This window comes from Agelaius phoeniceus, chromosome 37 (genome assembly GCF_051311805.1).
Source record: "Agelaius phoeniceus isolate bAgePho1 chromosome 37, bAgePho1.hap1, whole genome shotgun sequence".
NCBI classification, from domain to species: Eukaryota; Metazoa; Chordata; class Aves; order Passeriformes; family Icteridae; genus Agelaius; species Agelaius phoeniceus.
The window spans coordinates 1,202,082-1,220,874 of NC_135302.1; the positions used below are offsets into that span (position 1 = coordinate 1,202,082).

The following is an 18,793-nucleotide window of genomic DNA, read 5'->3' on the forward strand; positions in this document are numbered from 1 at the left end:
CCACCCCAAAACCCCCTCAGGAAGGTCCAATACCCCCTAAAATTACCCCAAACCCCACCTCAAATAGCCCAAAAATACCCCCAAAACCACCCCAAAACCCCCTCAGGGAGCTCCCATTGCCCCCAAAACCCACCCCAAAAATACCCCAAACCCACCCCAAAACCACCCCAAAAATACCCCAAAACCACCCCAAAAACCCCCTCAGGGAGCTCCCATTGCCCCTAAAATGACTCCAGAACACCCCCAAAAATACCCCAAACCCACCCCAAAAATACCCCAAAACCACCCCAAAAATACCCCAAACCCACCCCAAAAATACCCCAAAACCACCCCAAAAATAGTCCAAACCCACCCCAAAAAATACCCCAAACCCACCCCAAAAATACCCCAAAACCACCCCAAAAATACCCCAAAACCACCCCAAACCCCTTCAGGGGGTTCCCTGCACCCCAAACCCCCTCAGAGGTGTCCCAGTCCCCCCCAGTCTCCTCCCAGCCCCTCCCAATCCCCCCCAGTCCCTCCCAGTATATCCCAGTTCATTTCCCAGTCCCTCCCGGTCTCACCAGCAGCCCCCCAATCTCCCTCCCAGTCCCTCCCAGTCCGCCCCATTCCCCTCCCGAGTCCCCCCTAATCCCTCCCAGTCTCACCAGTTCCCCCCCAGTCCCTCCCAGTCTCACCAGTAGCCCCCCAATCTCCCCCCAGTTCCCCCCAGTCCCTCCCAGTCTCACAGTAGCCCCCCAAACTCCTCCCAGTCTCTCCCAGTCCCCCCCAGTCCCTCCCAGTGCCTCCCTGTCCCTCCCAGTCTCACCAGTAGCCCCCCAATCTCCCCTCCCAGTCCCTCCCAGTCCCTCCCAATCTCCCCCCCAGTCCCCCCCAGTCCCTCCCAGTCCTCCCAGTGCCTCCCAGTCTCACCAGTAGCCCCCCAATCTCCCTCCCAGTTCCCCCCCAGTCCCTCCCAATCCCTCCCATTCCCCTCCCAGTCCCCCCTAATCCCTCCCAGTCCCTCCCAGTCCCTCCCAGTCTCACCAGTAGCCCCCCCAGTGCCTCCAGTGCCTCCCAGTCCCCCTCAATCTCCCTCCCAGTCCCTCCCCAGTCCCCCCCAGTTTCCAACCAGTCCCCCCCAGTCCCTCCCAGTCTCACCAGTGCCCCCCAATCTCCCCCCCAGTCCCCCCCAGTCTCACCAGTAGCCCCCAGTCCCCCCCCAGTCCCTCCCAGTCCCTCCCAGTTCCCCCCAGTCTCACCAGTAGCCCCCCAGTCCCTCCCAGTTCCTCCCAGTCCCTCCCAGTCCCTCCCAGTCCCCCCCAGTCCCCCCCAGTCCCTCCCAGTCCCTCCAGTCTCACCAGTAGCCCCTGGCTGGGCCGCAGGGACCCCTCAGGTTCTGGGGGGGCCTCCCCCGGGTCCCCCCCCCCCCCTCCTCGCCCGGCCCCGCCGGGTCCTCCCCCCCCCCGGGGGGGCTTCTCCTCCTCCTCCATGGACGGCGATGCCCTGGAAAGGAAAAGGGGTTGGGGGCTGCCAAAAATGGGGTTTGTACCCCAAAAAATGGGGGTTTGTACCCCAAAAATGGGATTTGTACCCCAAAATTGGGGTTTTGTACCCCAAAAATGAGGGTTTGTACCCCAAAATTGGGGTTTGTACCCCAAAAATGGGGGTTTGTACCTCAAAATTGGGGGTTTGTACCTCAAAATTGGGATTTTGTATCTCAAAATTGGGGTTTGTACCCAAAAATGGGATTTTGTACCCCAAAATTGGGATTTTGTACCTCAAAACTGGGGTTTTCTACCCCAAAATTGGAAATTTCTACCCCAATTTAAATTGGGATTTTGTACCCCAAAATTGGGGTTTTGTACCCCAAAATTGGGATTTTGTACCTCAAAATTGGGATTTTCTACCCCAAAACTGGATTTTCTACCACAATTTAAATTGGGATTTTGTACCTCAAATTTGGGATTTTGTACCTCAAAATTGGGATTTTCTACCCCAAAACTGGGATTTTCTACCACAATTTAAATTGGGATTTTGTACCCCAAAATTGGAATTTTCTACCCCAATTTAAATGGGGATTTTTTACCCCAAAATTGGGATTTTGTACCCCAAAATTGGGATTTACCTCAAAATTGGGATTTTGTACCCCAAAATTGGGATTTTGTACCCCAATTTAAATTGAGGTTTTCTACCCAAAATTGGGGTTTTGTACCCCAATTTAAATTGGGATTTTGTACCCCAAAATTGTGGTTTTCTACCCAATTTCTCCCTCTGGTTAAATTCCCAAATTTTTCCCCTTTTTTTTTTTCAGCCTAAATTTTCATTTTTCGGTCTCAAAATCTCAATTCTTACCCTACAAATTCTCTTCCTTGTACTAAACCCCACCCATATCTCACCTTTGTTCCTCATTTTTACCCCAAAATTCTCAGTTTCTCCCCAAAATCTTCAATTCCTGCCCCAAAATTCTCCTCCCTGTCCTAAACCCCACCCCAAATATCCCCAATCCTGCCCAAATTCCACCTCAGTTCCCATTTTTACCCCAAAATTCTCAATTTCTCCCCAAAATCCTCAATTCCCAGCCCAAAATCCCCTCCCTGTCCCCCACAAATTCTTTTTTTCCCTAAATCCTCAATTTCTCCCTCAAAATCCCACCCCAAATTATCCAATTCCGCCCCAAATCCTCTTTTCCCACCCCCAAATCCCTCCCCTCATCCCAAATCTCCTCTTCTGACCCCAAAATCCCTCTGATCCTCCCCCAAATCCCATCCCCAGATCCCAAATGTGCCTTTTTTAGCCCAAGCCCTTTCCCTGTACCCAAAATCCTCCGTTTCTCACCCAAATCCCCTCCCCACACCCCAAATCCTCTTTTCCTTCCCCCAAATCCCTCCCAGAACCCCCAAATCTTCATTTTCTTCTCCCAAATCTCTCCCAGAACCCCCAAATTCCCCCTCCCACCCCAAATCCACATTTTCTTCCCCCAAATCCCTTCCAGAACCCCAAATCCATCCCCACACCCCAAATTCCCATCCCAGCCCAAATCCTCCTTTTTTTACCCCAAATCCCCTCCTGCACCGCAAACCCCCTCAAATCCCAAATCCCACCCCAAATCCCCTCAATATTCCCCAAACTCCTTCAATCTCCCCCAAATCCCCTCAATCTCCCCGAAACCCCCAAATCCCACCCCAAATCCCCTCAATATTCCCCAAATCCCCTCAACCTCCCCCAAATCCCCTCAATATTCCCCAAATCCCCCTTTTCGGCCCCGAATCCCAAATCCCACCCCAAATCCCTCAATATTCCCCAAACCCCCTCAGCTCCCTCCTCCCTCACGCCCCCTCCCCATCTCCCCCCGCCCCCTCCCGCCCCCCGGATCCCCCCCCAAACGCCGCCGTTCCCGCCCCAAACCACCTCGAACCCCCTTTTCTCCCTTGTCTCCCCTCAGAAACTTCCCTCAAGACCCCCGTCCCCATTCCAGACCCCCTCAGGACCCCCCAAAACCGCCCCAAATCCCCCGACCCCCGCCCGGGCCCGGCCGCCATTTTACGCGGCTCCTCCGCTCCCTCCGCTGGGGGGCGTGGGCCTCGCGGTGCATGACGGGTAGCGCCGCTACCGGGTGGGAGGACCCGCGCCGCGCGCCGTTGCCAGGCGACGCCGCCAGCGTGACCACGCCCCCATACTCAACCGCGCCCAATCACAGCGGCCCCTCCCTCCCTTAGACCACGCCCGCGCTTTGGCCCCGCCCATTTTCCGTACGAATTGGGACTGTGCGCTCGCGCATGGGGCGGGGTTTGAATATATTAAAGGGAGGTCACGCCCCCTGGAAGCGGGGGTGGATTTGGGGGCTTCGGGAGGGAATTTCGGGGGGTCCTGAGAGCGGTTTGGGAGATCCCGAGGGGATTTTTTTCTACCCCCAGAAATTCTGGGGGGTCCCGAGTGCGGTTTGGAGGCTCCCGAGAGGATTTTGCGGTGTCCCGAGGGGATACTGGGGATTCCAGGTGCATTTTGGGGGGTCCCAAGGAGATTTTGGGAGGTGCTGAGAGCGGTTTAGGAGGTCCCGAGCCAATTTTGGGGGGGTCCCAAGTGTGGTTTGGGAGGTCCCAATGGGATTTCGGGGGTCCCAGATGTGTTTTGGGAGGTCCCGAGGGGATTTTGGGGCATCCCGAGAGGATCTGGGGGGGTCCCGAGTGCATTTTGGGAGGTCCCGAGGGGATTTTGGGGGATCCCAGGTGCATGTTGGGAGGTCCTGATGGGATTTTGGGGGGTCCTTGGTGTGTTTCAGAAGGTCCCGGGTGCATTTGGGGGGTGTCCCGAGGGGATTTTGAGTGTCCTTGGTGCATTTTGGGGATCCCGAGGGGATTTTGGGGGTCCCCTGTGCGTTTTGGTGAGGGTTTTGTGGTTTGAGACCCCCTCTTCAATCCATCTGACCCCCCAAAATCTGACCCCTTCCATTCCTAAAACCACCCCCAACTCTGTCCCTCCCTGCCAAATCCCATTCACCCCCGGTCCTGCCCCAATTTCCCCCAAATTCCCCCCTTTCCCCAAAAAAAACCTCACAGAGCCTTGGGAACAATTAGAAGGTCTCAACAACACCCACAACATGCCATAAATACGGTAGGAAAGGGGGGCACCCCCCAGTTCTCACCCTAAAACCCCAATTTTCCTCTGAGGGACGTCCCAGCCTCACCCTTCCCCACCCCAAAATTCCCTTTTCTGCCCACTCCCCCTCTTTTTCCCCCTCAATCCAAATTTTCCACTCCAGGAGCCCCTTTTGAACCCAAATCCTGCTCCAAGCCCCCACATTCCCTCCCTGCACCCCAAATTTATCCTCACACCAAAAATCCCCCATTCCCACCCCAAATCCCTCCCAGTACCCACACGGCCAAATCCCCAAATCCCTCTCAATCCCATCCACAGAATCCCCCCAAATCCTGCTGTTTCTGCCCCAAATCCCCCCAAATCCTGCTGGTTCTGCCCCAAATCCCCCCAAATCCTACTGGTTCTGCCCCAAATCCCCCCAAATCCTGATGTTTCTGCCCCAAATCCCCCAAATCCTGCTGTTTCTGCCCCAAATCACCCCATACCCCATTTTTCCTTCTCCCTCTCACAATCTTCCCCTCAGAACCCTTTTCAACCCCTCAAACCCCCCTCAAAATCCCCCAAAACCACCCCAATCCCCCCTGAACCCCACCCAGGCCCTGCCACCATCTTCCTGGCCACACAAAAATAAAATTTACAAGAGTAAAACTTACAATTTTCCATCTTGTGCTGAAATCTTTTTTCCTACCATGGGTTCTCGGTCCTTTCTGTGGGAGCAAAGGTGGAGGGAATCTTCCATGGCTTTGGATTCTCCTGGTCAGGCTCAGATTTTTCTCCTCACTGCTCCAACTCCACAATCTTGGATGTCTTGTTCCAAAAAGGAATTTATTCAGGGAAACATTTCGAGCAGGACCCTGATCATGGGACTCTTGGGTTCCTGTCGTTTGTCTTGCAATTTTCCCTTTTTTTCCTCACGTTTCCTGATCTTTTTCCCCTCATGGTTCCCTCCATTTTCTCCCTCACATTTCCTGACATTTTTTCCTCTCACTTTTTCCACCCTTTTCCCCCTCACATTTCTCATTTTTTACCTCACGTTTCCCGCTCTTTTGTGCCTCACATTTCTCATTTTTTACCTCACATTTCCCACTCTTTTCTCCCCTCATGTTTCCTGGCATTTTTTCCTTTCACTTTTCTGTAATTCTCCCCCTTACATTTTCCATTTGTACTCATGTTTCCCGCCTTTCCTCCCTCACGTTTCCCACCATTTTTTCCCTTCAGTTTTTCCACCCTTTTCCCCTCACATTTTCTGCCCTTTTTCTCTCACACTTCCTGCCTTCCCCCCTCACATTTTCTGTCTTTTTTCCTCGTGTTTTTCTTCCTTTTACCCTCCTGTTTTCTGCCCTTTTCCCCCCTCACGTTTCCCTCCCTTTTCTCCCTTCATGTTTCCTGCCTGTTCCCCCTCACATTTCTCACTATTTTTCCCCTCACAATTCTCACTTTCCCCTCACATTTTCTGCCCTTTTTCTTCTCATACTTCTTGCCCTTTCCCCTCACGTTTGCCCTCATTTTCCCCCTCATGTTTCCTGCCCTTTTCCCCTCACATTTTCTGCCCTTTTTCATCTCACACTTCTTCCCTTTTCCCCTCATGTTTCTCACCCTGTCCCCCCCTCATATTTCCTGCCCTTTTCTCTTGTCCTTTTCCCCTCGAGTTTCCCTTTCTCCCCTCATGTTTCTCGCCCTTTTCCCCTCACATTTCCTTTTTTTCCTCCTGTTTTCCTCCCTTTTCCCCTCATGTTCCCTGCCCTTTTCTCCCCTCACATTTCCAGCCTTTTTCCCCTCAGATTTCCTGCCATTTTTCTCTTCACGTTTCCTGCCCTTTTCTCCCCTCACATTTCCCGCTCTTTTTCCCCTCACATTTCCCACCCTTTCTCCCCTCACGTTTCCCACCCTTTCCCCCCTCACATTTTCTGCCCTTTTTCCTCTCACACTTTCTGCCTTTTCCCCTCTCTTTTCCCACCCTTTTTCCTTCGGACTTCCCACTTTCCACCTCACATTTTTTCTATTTTCTCCTCTTTTCCCCATCCCTCCCCTTTCTCCCTCCCATTTCTTACCCTTTTCCCTCTCATGTTCCCCATCATTTTTCCCCCCATATTTCCCACACTTTTCCCTCCCTTTTTCCCCCTCACAGACTCTCAGCAGCTCATTAAGAAGCAGAAATGTCCTTTAATGACAACACGTCTGCACCTCCCAATTTAAGGCCGATTTAATTTATCGTCTCGTCCTAAATCCTAAATGTCCAAATTTTTATTACTCTAATTATATTACTATGTTTATAAACATTTTATTACTATTAGACTTTTAAAATTTTAAAAACAAGTGATTGGCGCTTTCATATCTCTGGTGCGAGTACCTCATCCCTTTCTTAAAAAAATTATCCCACATACATAGTTTCTATTTTAACATTGTGTTATAACCTAAAACTATATTTGAAAAAATATATACAGCAAAATCTGGGGGAGGTCCTGACCAAGTGTTGGCTCGAGATTTGGGGTGAGGGGGTCCCCAAAATCGGTGAAAATCCTGGAGGAGTCTTGGCTTTTCAGGGCTTTTTCCTCTCACATTTCCCACCATTTTTTCCTTTCTCTTTTCCCACCCCAAATCCCTCCCCTCATCCCAAATCTCCTCTTCTGACCCCAAAATCCCTCTGTTCCTCCCCCAGATCCCATCACATTATCACCACACATATGAGGGTTGTCAGGAGCATGGGCGGGTGCACCTGTCCCTGTCTGTCTGTCCTTTCTCACTCCCTCCTTGTGGTTCAATAAATCTTTGGAATTTTAAAATTGGAGCTGCCACTTCTCAAACTCCGAGCCGGGGACATCCCGGGGTTGGTGACTTCAGGGATTCTCCAAATCCGGGTGAGTTTTGGGTCCATTCACTCGCAGTTGTGACACAAATTTGGTGCAGTGAGAACCTGCAGGACCTTCAGGGGAACCTTCAGGACAGGCGTTTTTCGGTTTTTGGGGTTCTTTGGTTTTTGGGGTTTTTTGGTTTTTGGGGTTTTTCTGCAGGCTCGGGTTTGGGGGGGGGAGGGGGTTTGGGGGTGCTGGGTTTGGGGTGGGTTTGTCTCCTGGGGGAGGGGAAAAAAGGGGGGAGGGGTTAGAGGGGGGTGTGGCCAGGTGTGCCCAGGTGCCCCCAGGTGTCCCCAAGTACCTACAGGTGTGCCCCAGGTGCCCCAGGTACCCTCAGGTGTGCCCAGGTGTCCCCAGATGTGCCCACAAGTGTGCCCAGCTGTCCCCAGGTGTGTGCCCAGGTGTGTTTTGGTGTGCCCAGGTGTGTCCTCAAGTGTGCCCAGGTGAACCCCAAGTGTCTCAGGTGTCCCCAAATGCTCCCAGGTGTCCCTTGGGTGTGCCCAGCGCACCCAGGTGTGCCCACAGGTGTGCCCAGGTGTCCCAGGTACCCACAGGTGTTCCCCCAGGAGCCCCCAAGTACGCCCAGGTGTGCCCAGGTGTGCCCAGGTGTGCCCCCAGGTCTCCACAAGTGTCCCCAGGTGTGCCCAGGTGCCCCCAGGTGTGTGCCCAGGTGCCCCCAGGTGTGTGCCCAGGTGTCCCCAAGTGTGCCCACAGGTGTCCCCAAGCACCTCTAATAACCCATAGAGACCCCTAGAGCCCCATAGACCCTTCTAGAACCCCATAGACACCTGTAGACACCTCTGGAACCCCATAGGTGCATATGGAACCCTGGAGACACCTAAAAAACCTTGTAGGACCCTCAAGAACCCACAGGCACCTCTGGAACCCCACAGGCACCTCTGGAACCCCTCACAGACCTGAGGAACCTTCAGCAGAACCTCAGGGGCACCAGGAGAACCTCAGAGGAACCACCAGGACCTTCTGGACACCCCTGGACCCTCATGGACACCCCGGGGTTGGGGTCTCCCACCAACTTCCACTTTGGGTCCCTGCCAGACCTCCCTCACTCCCTTTTTGCTTTGCTCAATAAAATTAGAAATTCTTGCACTTGGTGCAGTGAGTAAAAAATCTGGGATTTGGGATCCCAGGGGGACGCCTGGGATTTGGGGAGAATTTGGGGTCTGGGATTTGGGGGATGTTTGAGCACGGGGCTGACTTGGAACTGGGGGGGATCTGGGAATGGGGAGCCTGGGATTGCACCGGGGACAGGGGAGGGAACTGGGGAGGAGAAGATCTCACATTTCCCTCCCTTTTCTCCTCACATTTCCCTCCCTTTTCCCCCTCACATTTCCCTCCCTTTTCTCCTCACATTTCCCTCCCTTTTCCCCCTCACATTTCCCTCCCTTTTCCCCCTCACATTTCCCTCCCTTTTCCCCTTCACATTTCCCTCTCTTTTCCCCCTCATGTTTCCCATTTCCTCCTCATATTTTCCCCCCATTTTCTCCCTCACGTTTCCCTCCCTTTTTCTTCCCTCACACTTCCTGCCTTTCCCCTCACATTTCCTGGCTTTTTTCCTCGTTTTTTTCTCCCTTTCCCCCCTCACATTTCCTGCCCTTTCCCCCCCTCACATTTCCTGCCCTTTTCTCCCCTCATGTTTCCCACCCTTTTCCCCTGACATTTCGCACTTTCCCCTTTACATTTTCTGCCCTTTTTCCTCTCACACTTCCTGCCTTTCCCCCTTACATTTCTAGGCTTTTTCCCTCCTGTTTTCCTCCTTTTTCCCCTCGCATTTCCATTTTCCCCTCATGTTTTCCTCCCTTTTCTCCCTCACCGTTTCCCTCCCTTTTCCCCCCTCACATTTCTCACTTTCCCCCTCACATTTTCTGCCTTTTTCTCCTCATGTTTCCCCCCCTTTTCTCCCCTCACGCTTCTGAACACTTTTCCCTCTCACTTTTCCACCATTTATTCCACGACATTTCCCATTTTTTTTACCTCACATTTTCTGCCTTTTTTCCCCTCACTCTTTTCTCCCCTCACATTTCCCACTTTTTTCTCCTCTCACCTTTCCCACCACTTTTTCTTCTCACTTTTCCCACCATTTTTTCCCTCCCATTTCCCTCTTTTTACCTCACATTTTCTGCTTTTTCCCCCCTCACATTTCCCACGTTTCCCACCATTTTTTCCTCTCACTTTTCCCACCCTATTTCCCCCCACATTTCCCATTTTTTACCTCACATTTTCCACCTTTTTTTTCCCCCTCATGTTTCATGGCCTTCTACCCTCACAATTCCCCCACTTTTCTCCCCTCACATTTCCCATTTTTTACCTCACATTTTCCACCTTTTCTCCCCTCACATTTCCCCCCGTTTTCCCCCTCATGTTTCCCACCTTTTTCTCCCCTCACCTCTCCCACCCTTTCTCCCCTCACATTTCCCGACTTTTTTTCCCCCTCCCCTTTCCACCTTTTTGCTCCTGCCTTTTTCTCCCCTCATATTCCCTCCCAAAATTGGCATTTCCTCCTGATTCTTCCACTCCTCCTGGCTGTCTCCATGTCCATCCCCCTCACTGCCCTCACAGCCCTTGGTCTTTTTTTGCCATCCTCGACCTCTGACAGCTCGGGACTCTTCCTTCATTTCATTGCTGCTCTCAATAACTTATTCTCTAGAAATAAAATGATTCTCTACGTAATATAAAAGAAATTATTCCCTATGTAATGAACGATATAGGAGGGATCCGCACATGGAACGTTCGGTGGGGAGCACCGGGGGTGTCACAATGGACCCTCTGTGACACCTCCCCTGCCACCAGGACTTGTTGGCATGAGAGCAGCCCCCGGCCCTCAGTGTCCGTCAGGACAGCGACCAGACAGGACGGGAGCGCGCAGCTGGCACCAAACCCGCGAGCACAGCCCACGACTTGCCCTGAATCCATCAGATTTTCACCTGACCCCACCTATCCCCCCTTCCTTAGAGTCATCCATTCTCCTGTAGAATGGAGGAGACATCTCCAAGTCGGCCCAGGGTGGGCTGGGAGAAGGCGGAGGCTCCTAAAAAGAGGAGATCTGCAAAGGAGCCCATCGAGATGACCATGGTGGAGCATCTCAGTGAGTGAGGGGCCCTGAGGGGCTGGGCTGGGCTGGGCCCCAGCAGCAAAGGGGACCCATTTTCTGCTCCTTCCCCTCTCCCGTCACAGCCCTCCCTGCAACTCTCCCTTCTCTCCCTCTCTGTCAGATAACAGCTGGATCCTGTTTATGCACGACATTCCGTGGAGTTCATCCACGCTTTTGCCACCGACCCCAGCAAGGTACCGGGGCTGGAGGGTGGCTGTGCCTGCTGCTGGCTCTGCTCTCTCAGGGCTCTGAGTGTCCCCTCTTGACGCCGTCCCGTTGTCACTGTCCCCCCAGTTCCAGGACGAGGAGCAGAAGGAGGAGTTCCTGCACAGCATCTCCAGCCTGTGCAGGGACGCCATGCTCCACGATTTCTGCGAGGACCTGATCGAATTCTGCAGCAAATACAACCTGGTGGAGATGATCCAGGTGAGGGGCAGGGACCCTCATTATCCTGCGAGGGGCAGGACGTGGCTGTGGTGGCAGCTGCCATGTTCTAGCCCAGCTGTGCCCTGCAGACGCTGCTGAATTGGAGCCCAGGGATGAGATTTGCAATCGGCTGCCACGCCTCGCCATGCTCGCCTTTGCCGGACTGAGGTACCGACCCAAGGGCCCTCAGACCCTGCCCGCCCTCCTTTATTCCCTCTCACTTTTCCCACTCTTTCTTCCCTCCCAATTCCCATTTTTCAATGGAAAATTGAGAAACGCAGCACCCTTCAGCGAGACCTTGAGGTGCTGCTCCCATCACCAGTGTCCAACTGGGCCCCTCCTCTCTCGGCAGCACCATCGGGGCAGCGCTGGACACCAAAAAGATTTTAAGGCTCTGCTTCAACAGCGTCTTTTTCCTTCGCCCGTGCTCGGCAATGCCAGAGGAGGAAGAGGCCCTCTGTACTCGGGTGAGTGCTGGGAGAACTTGAGGAGCCCCCCGTCCTTCTGGGCTGCTCCTGGACTCAAGATCCACTCTGAGCTTCACTTTCCAACCCTCGTTCCTTCGTCCCTTGCTGGGCTCCAGCGCCGCTGGCTGCTCTGCCCCCAGCACGCGCCCTGTTCCTGCATCCCTCCCCTCCCACTGCGAGTCCAGATCAGTGTCCTGGGGTGGCAGGGACAGCAGCATCACGGCCACCCGCTCTCTGCCACCCTTGCAGGCCCTGCTCTCCATGGACACCATGCTGGAGATGATGGTGCTCAACTCCCCCGGCACCAAAAGCTACGAGATGCTGCAGAACATCTTGGAGGTCTGGACTGTGGGGAAGGTGGAAGGAGCAGCTCCGGGTGTTCCTCACTCTGGAGGGGAAGGAGCTCGGGGTTGTGTCCAGTCTTGTCCTGGAGGAGCCTCCCTGGAGGATTTGCTCGAGGGCAGAGGGAGCCTGGAGGGAGGCTGCAAGGGTTCCTCAGGAGAGCGGCCGTGTTGCTGCTGTTTGTGTCCTGGTTTGGAAAGACAGGGGTCTGCTAAGCTTCTCCTGAAATGGAGATTGTAAACTTTCTTTACTTTTCTGAATTTCTATAAATTTTAAATGAAGGGGCTCTCAGGCAAAAAAAAAAAAAAAAAAAAAAGGGAGCAGGAAATAACAGTTCTTTAATAGGGAAGAAAATAGGATAGAGCAAGTGTTTCTCAGGAGAGGAGCCACGTTGCTGCTGCTGGGGTTGGTGTCAGTGTCTTGGTTTGGAAAGACAGGAGTTTGCTAAGCTTCTCCTGAAATGGAGAATGTAAACTTTCTTTACTTTTCTGAATTGCTATAAATTTTAAATGAAGAGGCTCTCAGGCAAAAAAAAAAAAAAAAAAAAAAGGGAGCAGGAAATAACAGTTCTTTAATAGGGAAGAAAATAGGACGGTGCAAGTGTTTCTCAGGAGAGGAGCCACGTTGTTGCTGCTGGGGTTGGTGTCAGTGTCTTGGTTTGGAAAGACAGGAGTCTGCTAAGCTTCTCCTGAAATGGAGATTGTAAACTTTCTTTACTTTTCTGAATTTCTATAAATTTTAAATGAAGGGGCGCTCAGGCAAAAAAAAAAAAAAAAAAAAAAAAAAAAAAAAAAAAAAAAAAAAAAAAAAAGAGCAGGAATAACAGTTCTTTAAAAAAAAAAAGATAAAATAAACAATGCAGTACACTAGAATAACACTGACAGAGTCAGAACCCAACCTGACACTTGTGTTGGTAGCAGTCCAATTGCAATTGTGGCTGCAGTCCTCCTGAAGTGTCAGGTGTGGTTTTGTTGGAGCAGGGGGTGCTGTAGAAAAGGATTTATTCTTCTTCTGGTGGTCTAGTGGAAGAAGAAGCAGCTGCTGTTTTTTTCTGGGCAATCCAGTGGAGAAAGCTGTGCTGATGTTTTAGAACTTGTGGGTTATAAATGCTCGGCTCCTCCCCCTGGGCGGGGCATCTCCCAATGGGACGCTGTAGCTCTTATCAGTCGTGCACTGACATTTAATCGCTTGTTATCTGCAAAAGTTCTTTCTCGAGACAGAAAGAACTTTTTCTTTTTCTTCTCTGTCGGCAGGTTCTGCTGGATTACCTGTTCTCTGACCTGGCAGCAGTGCAGGAGAGGGCCATGGACAGGATTAAGCTGGTGAGCCATTTGCTGGCTGTCATTGCCACCAAGGAGGTAAGGACTGCTCACCCTCCATCCCTGCGTCCTGGTACAGCCACAGCCCCAAATGCCTTCAGACCTCACCTCAACCCTTCTGCTCTTGCCCTGCTTGCCCCAGGATGATGAAGATGAGGATGATGATGCTCCCAGAGGACAGGATGATGAAGATGAGGACGAAGATGCTCCCAGAGGACAGGCTGATGAAGATGAGGACGATGATGCTCCCAGAGGACAGATCGAGATGCCAGCCCTGGGGAAGCTGCTGAGCCATCTGTTTTTCAAGTTGTTCAAGCCACAGGAAAGCATCTCAACGGTGGTGGAAATTCTCTGCACCCTCATGACGTTCCTCTCTGAGCAGAAATGTAAGAGAAGCCGTGGCGGGCTGCATTCCCCACATACACCTCTTTATCTCCTTGGCCTTGTGATGGGCCCTTGTTCTTGGTGTGGGTGCCACCATCACCTCTCTTTAGGTGACATGGCAGAGAGTTGTGTCCAGCCCCCAGAACACTGGGAATCTGAGATCACCTCCTGGGTGAACGCGTCCAGAGCCTGCAAAGTTCAGGTATGGAGCCATCCCACCTTGCTGGGGCTCTCCCCTGGGGCATCAGCAGGGGGATTTGTGTGTGCAATGGGGCACAGAACCAGCGGGGAGGTCCCTGGTGAAATGAGAATTGTGAGAAATTGTGGGCGGGAAATGGGAGGAGGAAAGGGTGGGAAATGTGAGGGCACAAAATGGTGGGGAAGGTGAGGGGAGAAAATGGTGGGGAAGGTGAGGGGAGAAAATGGTGGGGAAGGTGAGGGGAGAAAATGGCGGGAAATGTGCAGGGAGAAAATGGCGGGAAATATGAGGGGAGAAAATGGCAGGAAATGTGAGGGGGGAAAGGGTGGGAAACATGAAGGGGGAAAAGAGGGGGAAATGTGAGGGGAGAAAAAGGGTGGGAAACGTGAGGGGGAAAAGTGGGGGAAATATGAGGGGGAAAAGTGGGAGAAATGTGAGGGGAGAAAAGGCCAGGAGACATGAGAGGAGAAAAGGGCAGGAAACATGAGGGTGAAAAAGGATGGGAAACATGAGGGAGGAAAAGGGCACTGGCTGGCACTGGCCTCTGCTCCCTTCCTTCCTGCCCCAGGCCTTTGGGAGATACCTCGCGCCAGATGAGAGGACAGGAGTCGTCCTCGAGGCCATTGAGATCTTGGGACGCTCCAACCTCATGAACAAGGATGGGCCGGGGGAGTTTCTGGAGGAGGTCATGAATTGCCCTGAGATGTGGCTGACGGATGTAAGTGACCTGTGCTGGGATTGCTTTGCCTTTGAGCCCTGTCAGGTTCCTGCCTCCCTCCCTCCCTCTCAAAGGGATGCTCCTGAAGCCACCTGGAGGCAGCTTAGCCAGATCTGCCTCACCTGCTCTTGCTCTTGGTGCTGTCTGCGCTTTTCCCTGGCATTTTGTCCAGGGTGCTGATTCCAAACCTCCGTTCAGATCTGGAATTAACACCTTTTTGCCATCTGTGCCTGGTGTGGTGACTTATTTGATGTCAGATTTTCCTTCTTTGGCAGTGCTTTGAGATGAGTTAACTGCATTATTTAAATCCTGACAAAGGGATGGGCAGGGCAGCCCAAGATACAGCAACACCACCCTGACCTGTGTTCCCTGCAGGTGCCAAAGGTTGTGAGACACATCTTTCAGTATTGTAACAAGAAAAACACAGCAACCGCTGACAGCTTTCACTCCCTCATCGTCTTCCTGGTGAATAACTGGCCTGACAAGGTCATCACGACAGCTCTGGAGGCCCCACCGGATTTCAGGTACTGGCCCTGTCCACCTGGAGAGCTTTTTCCCTGTGGGGAGATTGGGGCTGCCAGACCCAAGGGCACCCAAGGCCAGGCAGGGCGGGTGGTAGCCGAGGCCGCCGTGTTGACGGCGCTCTGCCTTGCAGTGACAAAGTCGGTCTGTGGACGGCCATGTTCTCTGCGCGCCAGACTCTGGAGAAGGTTCTGAAGGAGCTGCAGGTCCAAGTCCACATCTGGCACGGCAACATCTTCACCGCGGAGCAGAAGTCATGCCTGGCTTTCTTATACGTGAGTCCGCAGGAAAAGCCCCCGTGCCCTCGCCCTCAGCCGTGCCAGGGGAGCCCTGCCAGCTCTCTGCTGCTTTTTTCCCAGGTGCTGGCCAACGATAACATGCTGGCGGATGGAATAAGGCCACTCTACAAGAACTTGAGCCTTCTGAGTTCACCAAAGATGGAAATGGTCCCTCTGGTGCTCAGGGCTCTGGAGACGCTGTCGGAGAGCGCCGAGACGGTGAGCAGGCATCTGTCAGGGGCAGAATGTGGCACCTGGACTCTGAGGTCTCAGAGAAGATGGTGGCTTGGTTGGGCTGGGAGTCAGCTGCTGGGGTGACTGCTCTGAACGCCCTGCCTGCCATGGTGTGGCCTGGTGGCTCTTTTGGGAGCTGAGCAGGCCCAGAAATTCTCACAGAATGGAAACCGTCTTGTACGCAGGCAAAAACAATGAAAAACCTCCTGCCCGAGATGCTGAAATTCCTGGGACATTGGTCTTGGGAAATTTCAGCGATGGCCCTGGGCACCATCCACAACATTCTGGGGCAGCTGAAGAAGAAAGAGGCCAGCAGCATGGCTTTGAAGGCCGTGCACAGGCTCTGCAGCCTCTTTGATGCGGTAAGGCTGAGCCTGAGCCTGCAGAGGGGCCCTGGGAGCAGCACTGGGAGCAGGTCCTGCTCCCCTGGGCTCTCCTGGGATGGATTCTGGGCTTTGCAGCCCAGCTGGGCTTCTGTCCGCTCTGGGTTGGGAGCCTGGAGCTTGGACTTTGGTCTCAAAATGGTGGGGAAGGGGAGGGGAGAAAGGGTGGGAAATGTGAGGGGAAAAAGGCGGGAATGTGAGGGGAGAAAAGGGAGGGAAACGTGAGGGGGAAAAGGGGCAGGAATGGTGAGGGGAAAAAGGGAAATGTGGGAAAAGGGAGGGAAACATGAGGGGAGAAAAGGGAGCGAAACATGAGGGGAGAAAAGGGAGGGAAACGTGAGGGGAGAAAAGTGCAGGAATGGTGAGGGGAGAAAAGGGTGGGAAAGGTAAAGGGAAAAGGGAAATGTGGGAAAAGGGAAGGAAAGGTGAGGGGAGAAAAGGGCAGGAAATGTGAAGGGGAGAAAAGGGAGGGAAAGGTGAGGGGAGAAAAAGGGAGGGAAATGTGAGGGAGATAAAGGGAGAGAAGTGTGAGGGGAAAAGGGCAGAAATGTGAGAGGAGAAAAGAGCGAGGGAAACAGGAGGGGAATAAAGGGCAGGAAATGTGAGGGGAAAATATGGTGGGGAACATAGGGTGGGAAATGTGAGAGGAGAAAAGAGTGGGAAACGTGAGGGGGGGAAAAGAGCAGGAAACGTGAGGGGAAAAAGGCAGGAAAGGTGAGGGGAAAAGGGAAACATGAGGGGGAAAAGAGTGGGAAAAGTGAGGGGGGGGGAGAGAAAGGAAGGAAATTTAAGGGGAGAAAAGGGCAGGAAACCTCATCTCAGCCCCTCCTGGGCGCGGGCAGGAAACCGCTGTGTGCAAAGCTCACCTCTCCTCCTCCCTAACCAGGAGGAAGAGTGTCTGCGGGAGCGCTCCATCTCCCTCTTCAGAGAGCTGCTGGGCAAAACCACATGGAGGGACAAGAAAGCCATGAGGAGAAAGTCATGGAAGCCCCTGGTCCAGCTTGTTCTTCACATGAGTGACCAGGCCCCCAGCGTGGCCAAGGTACCGATGTCTGAGCAGCGGCCCAGAAATGGTCACTGACGCCCCTCAGGGGTCCCGGCCATTGGGGCCTGGGCTCTTTCCACAGGCCCTGGTGCCACCTCACAGCTTTTGTCCCCCAGGCCTCCAAGGCAGCCCTTGTGGCTGTAGCAGAGCTCCTCAAGTGGAAAGAGCTGAAGGAGCTGGCACAGAAAGAGCAGCTATGGAAGATGGGCGAGTGCTTGGTGAGGATGAGCCCCAGGCTGGGAGAGGGATGGGAGGGATGTGAGCTCTGCACGTGGGCCCAAAGCCTGGAGCTGCACCCTCGCCCCTGGCTCAAGAACAGGAGCCTCCTCCATGTCCCCTCCATGGCCCTGGGATGAGGGAGGCCTCTGAGCCATGGGGCTGCTCTGACAAATGCCCACACCTCTGTCCTCTCTCCAGCTGGCCAAGGAGAGCAGCAGGGCTGAACAATTTGTGCGGGACAGCCAGCGCTACCTGCTGAGCCCTCAGGCCCCGCTGCGAGAGGCGGCCCTCAGGTTCTATGGTGAGTCCCAGTCCCCAGGGTCCCTCTTGGGCCCTCCCTGCCATCACAGGTGGCTTTGGTGGCCACCTTGGCTGGTTCCAGCCCCGGGCTGCTGAGGGGAGGGCAGGGCGGCCATGTTGATGAGGAGCAGGGGCTGATGGAGCTCTGTGCCCAGGGCTCGCTGCGCGACACCTGACAGAGCGGAACAAGGAGACCATGGCTGCCGTCCTCTCCAGTGAGTGGGGAGCCTTGGGGGATTATGATGAGGGGAATAAAGGGAAATGTGAGGGGAGAAAAGGGTGGGAAATGTGAGGGGAGAAAAGGGAGGGAAACGTGAGGGGAGAAAAGGGAGGGAAACGTGAGGGGAGAAAAGGGAGGGAAAGGTGAGGGGAGAAAAGGGCGGGAAATGTGAGGGGAGAAAAGGGTAGGAAAGGTGAGGGGAGAAAAGGGAGGGAAACGTGAGGGGAGAAAAGGGAGGGAAACATGAGGGGAGAAAAGGGAGGGAAAGGTGAGGGGAGTAAAAGGGAGAGAAACATGAGGGGAGAAAAGGGTAGGAAAGGTGAGGGGAGAAAAGGGTAGGAAAGGTGAGGGGAGAAAAGGGAGGGAAACGTGAGGGGAGAAAAGGGAGGGAAACGTGAGGGGAGAAAAGGGTAGGAAAGGTGAGGGGAGAAAAGGGTAGGAAAGGTGAGGGCAGAAATGGGGGGGAAATGTGAGGGGAGGAAAGGGAGGGAAACGCTTCCAACAAGGCCTCATCCGGGCTCCATTTTTGTTGTAGAACTTGGCAGAATGGAAGCACAAGACGAGGATCCCTCCATCCGTGCCCTGGCAGCTCAGACCAGCCTGATCCTCAGGGCCCTGAGTGATCAGCAAGAATCAACCCTGCGCTGGCTGTGCTGCTGGTGCCACTGAGCAGAGAGGGACCTTCACATCTTGGGCTTGCCAGGGACACCAACTCCAACACCTGCTGAATCATCGTCGTCATCATCATCATCGTCGTCATCATCATCATCATGCAAAGGATGCCCTGGCTTTTGAAGGCCCTCTCAAAGCACAGCCATGACCGATAGGGATCCATTCCCACAGCCCCTGAGGTGGTCTGGAATCACCCCTGGAGCTCCTGCCCACCCTCAGCCCTTCTGCTCTTCCTCCTGCCTCGCCCAGGCTGGTCAAAATGAGGACAGAGATCCAGATCCTGGTCCTGGGGAAGCTCCTGGGACATCTTTTCAAGGCACTCAAGACACAAAAAGCTGATTGATGGCTCTGGATGGCCTCAGCAGCCGCTCCAAGTCCATCTGTTGGCAGGAAGGTAAGAGGAGCTGTGGTGGCCACGTGGCCCCAATGCATCTGCTGGTCCTTTTGGGCTCGTGTGGGCTCTGCTTCTGTCACAGAACCTGAAATATTCTGAAATATCTGAAATTTTGCAGGCCACAGAGAAGGA

General features: G+C 53.6%; 1 protein-coding gene across 1 annotated transcript; it reads left to right on the forward strand.

Moving 5' to 3' along the window:
* Window positions 1–16,771: 16,771 nt before the first annotated feature.
* Window positions 16,772–18,288, forward strand: LOC143696642 (uncharacterized). The gene is made up of 5 exons (XM_077193215.1): window positions 16,772–16,853; window positions 16,973–17,074; window positions 17,274–17,376; window positions 17,531–17,590; window positions 18,131–18,288. Exons 1-5 carry the CDS (start codon window positions 16,779–16,781, stop codon window positions 18,262–18,264), a joined length of 474 nt encoding a protein of 157 aa, XP_077049330.1. The 5' UTR covers window positions 16,772–16,778; the 3' UTR covers window positions 18,265–18,288.
* Window positions 18,289–18,793: the final 505 nt, after the last annotated feature.

What these genes read in the sequence shown, in the direction of transcription:
- LOC143696642 (XM_077193215.1), top strand. Translation starts at nt 16,779, where the DNA reads ATGAGGAGAAAGTCATGGAAGCCCCTGGTCCAGCTTGTTCTTCACATG. An exon ending in AGGCCCCCAGCGTGGCCAAG is followed by an intron (nt 16,854 to 16,972) that starts GTACCGATGTCT and finishes TTTGTCCCCCAG; the next exon opens with GCCTCCAAGGCAGCCCTTGT. An exon ending in GGCGGCCCTCAGGTTCTATG is followed by an intron (nt 17,377 to 17,530) that starts GTGAGTCCCAGT and finishes CTCTGTGCCCAG; the next exon opens with GGCTCGCTGCGCGACACCTG.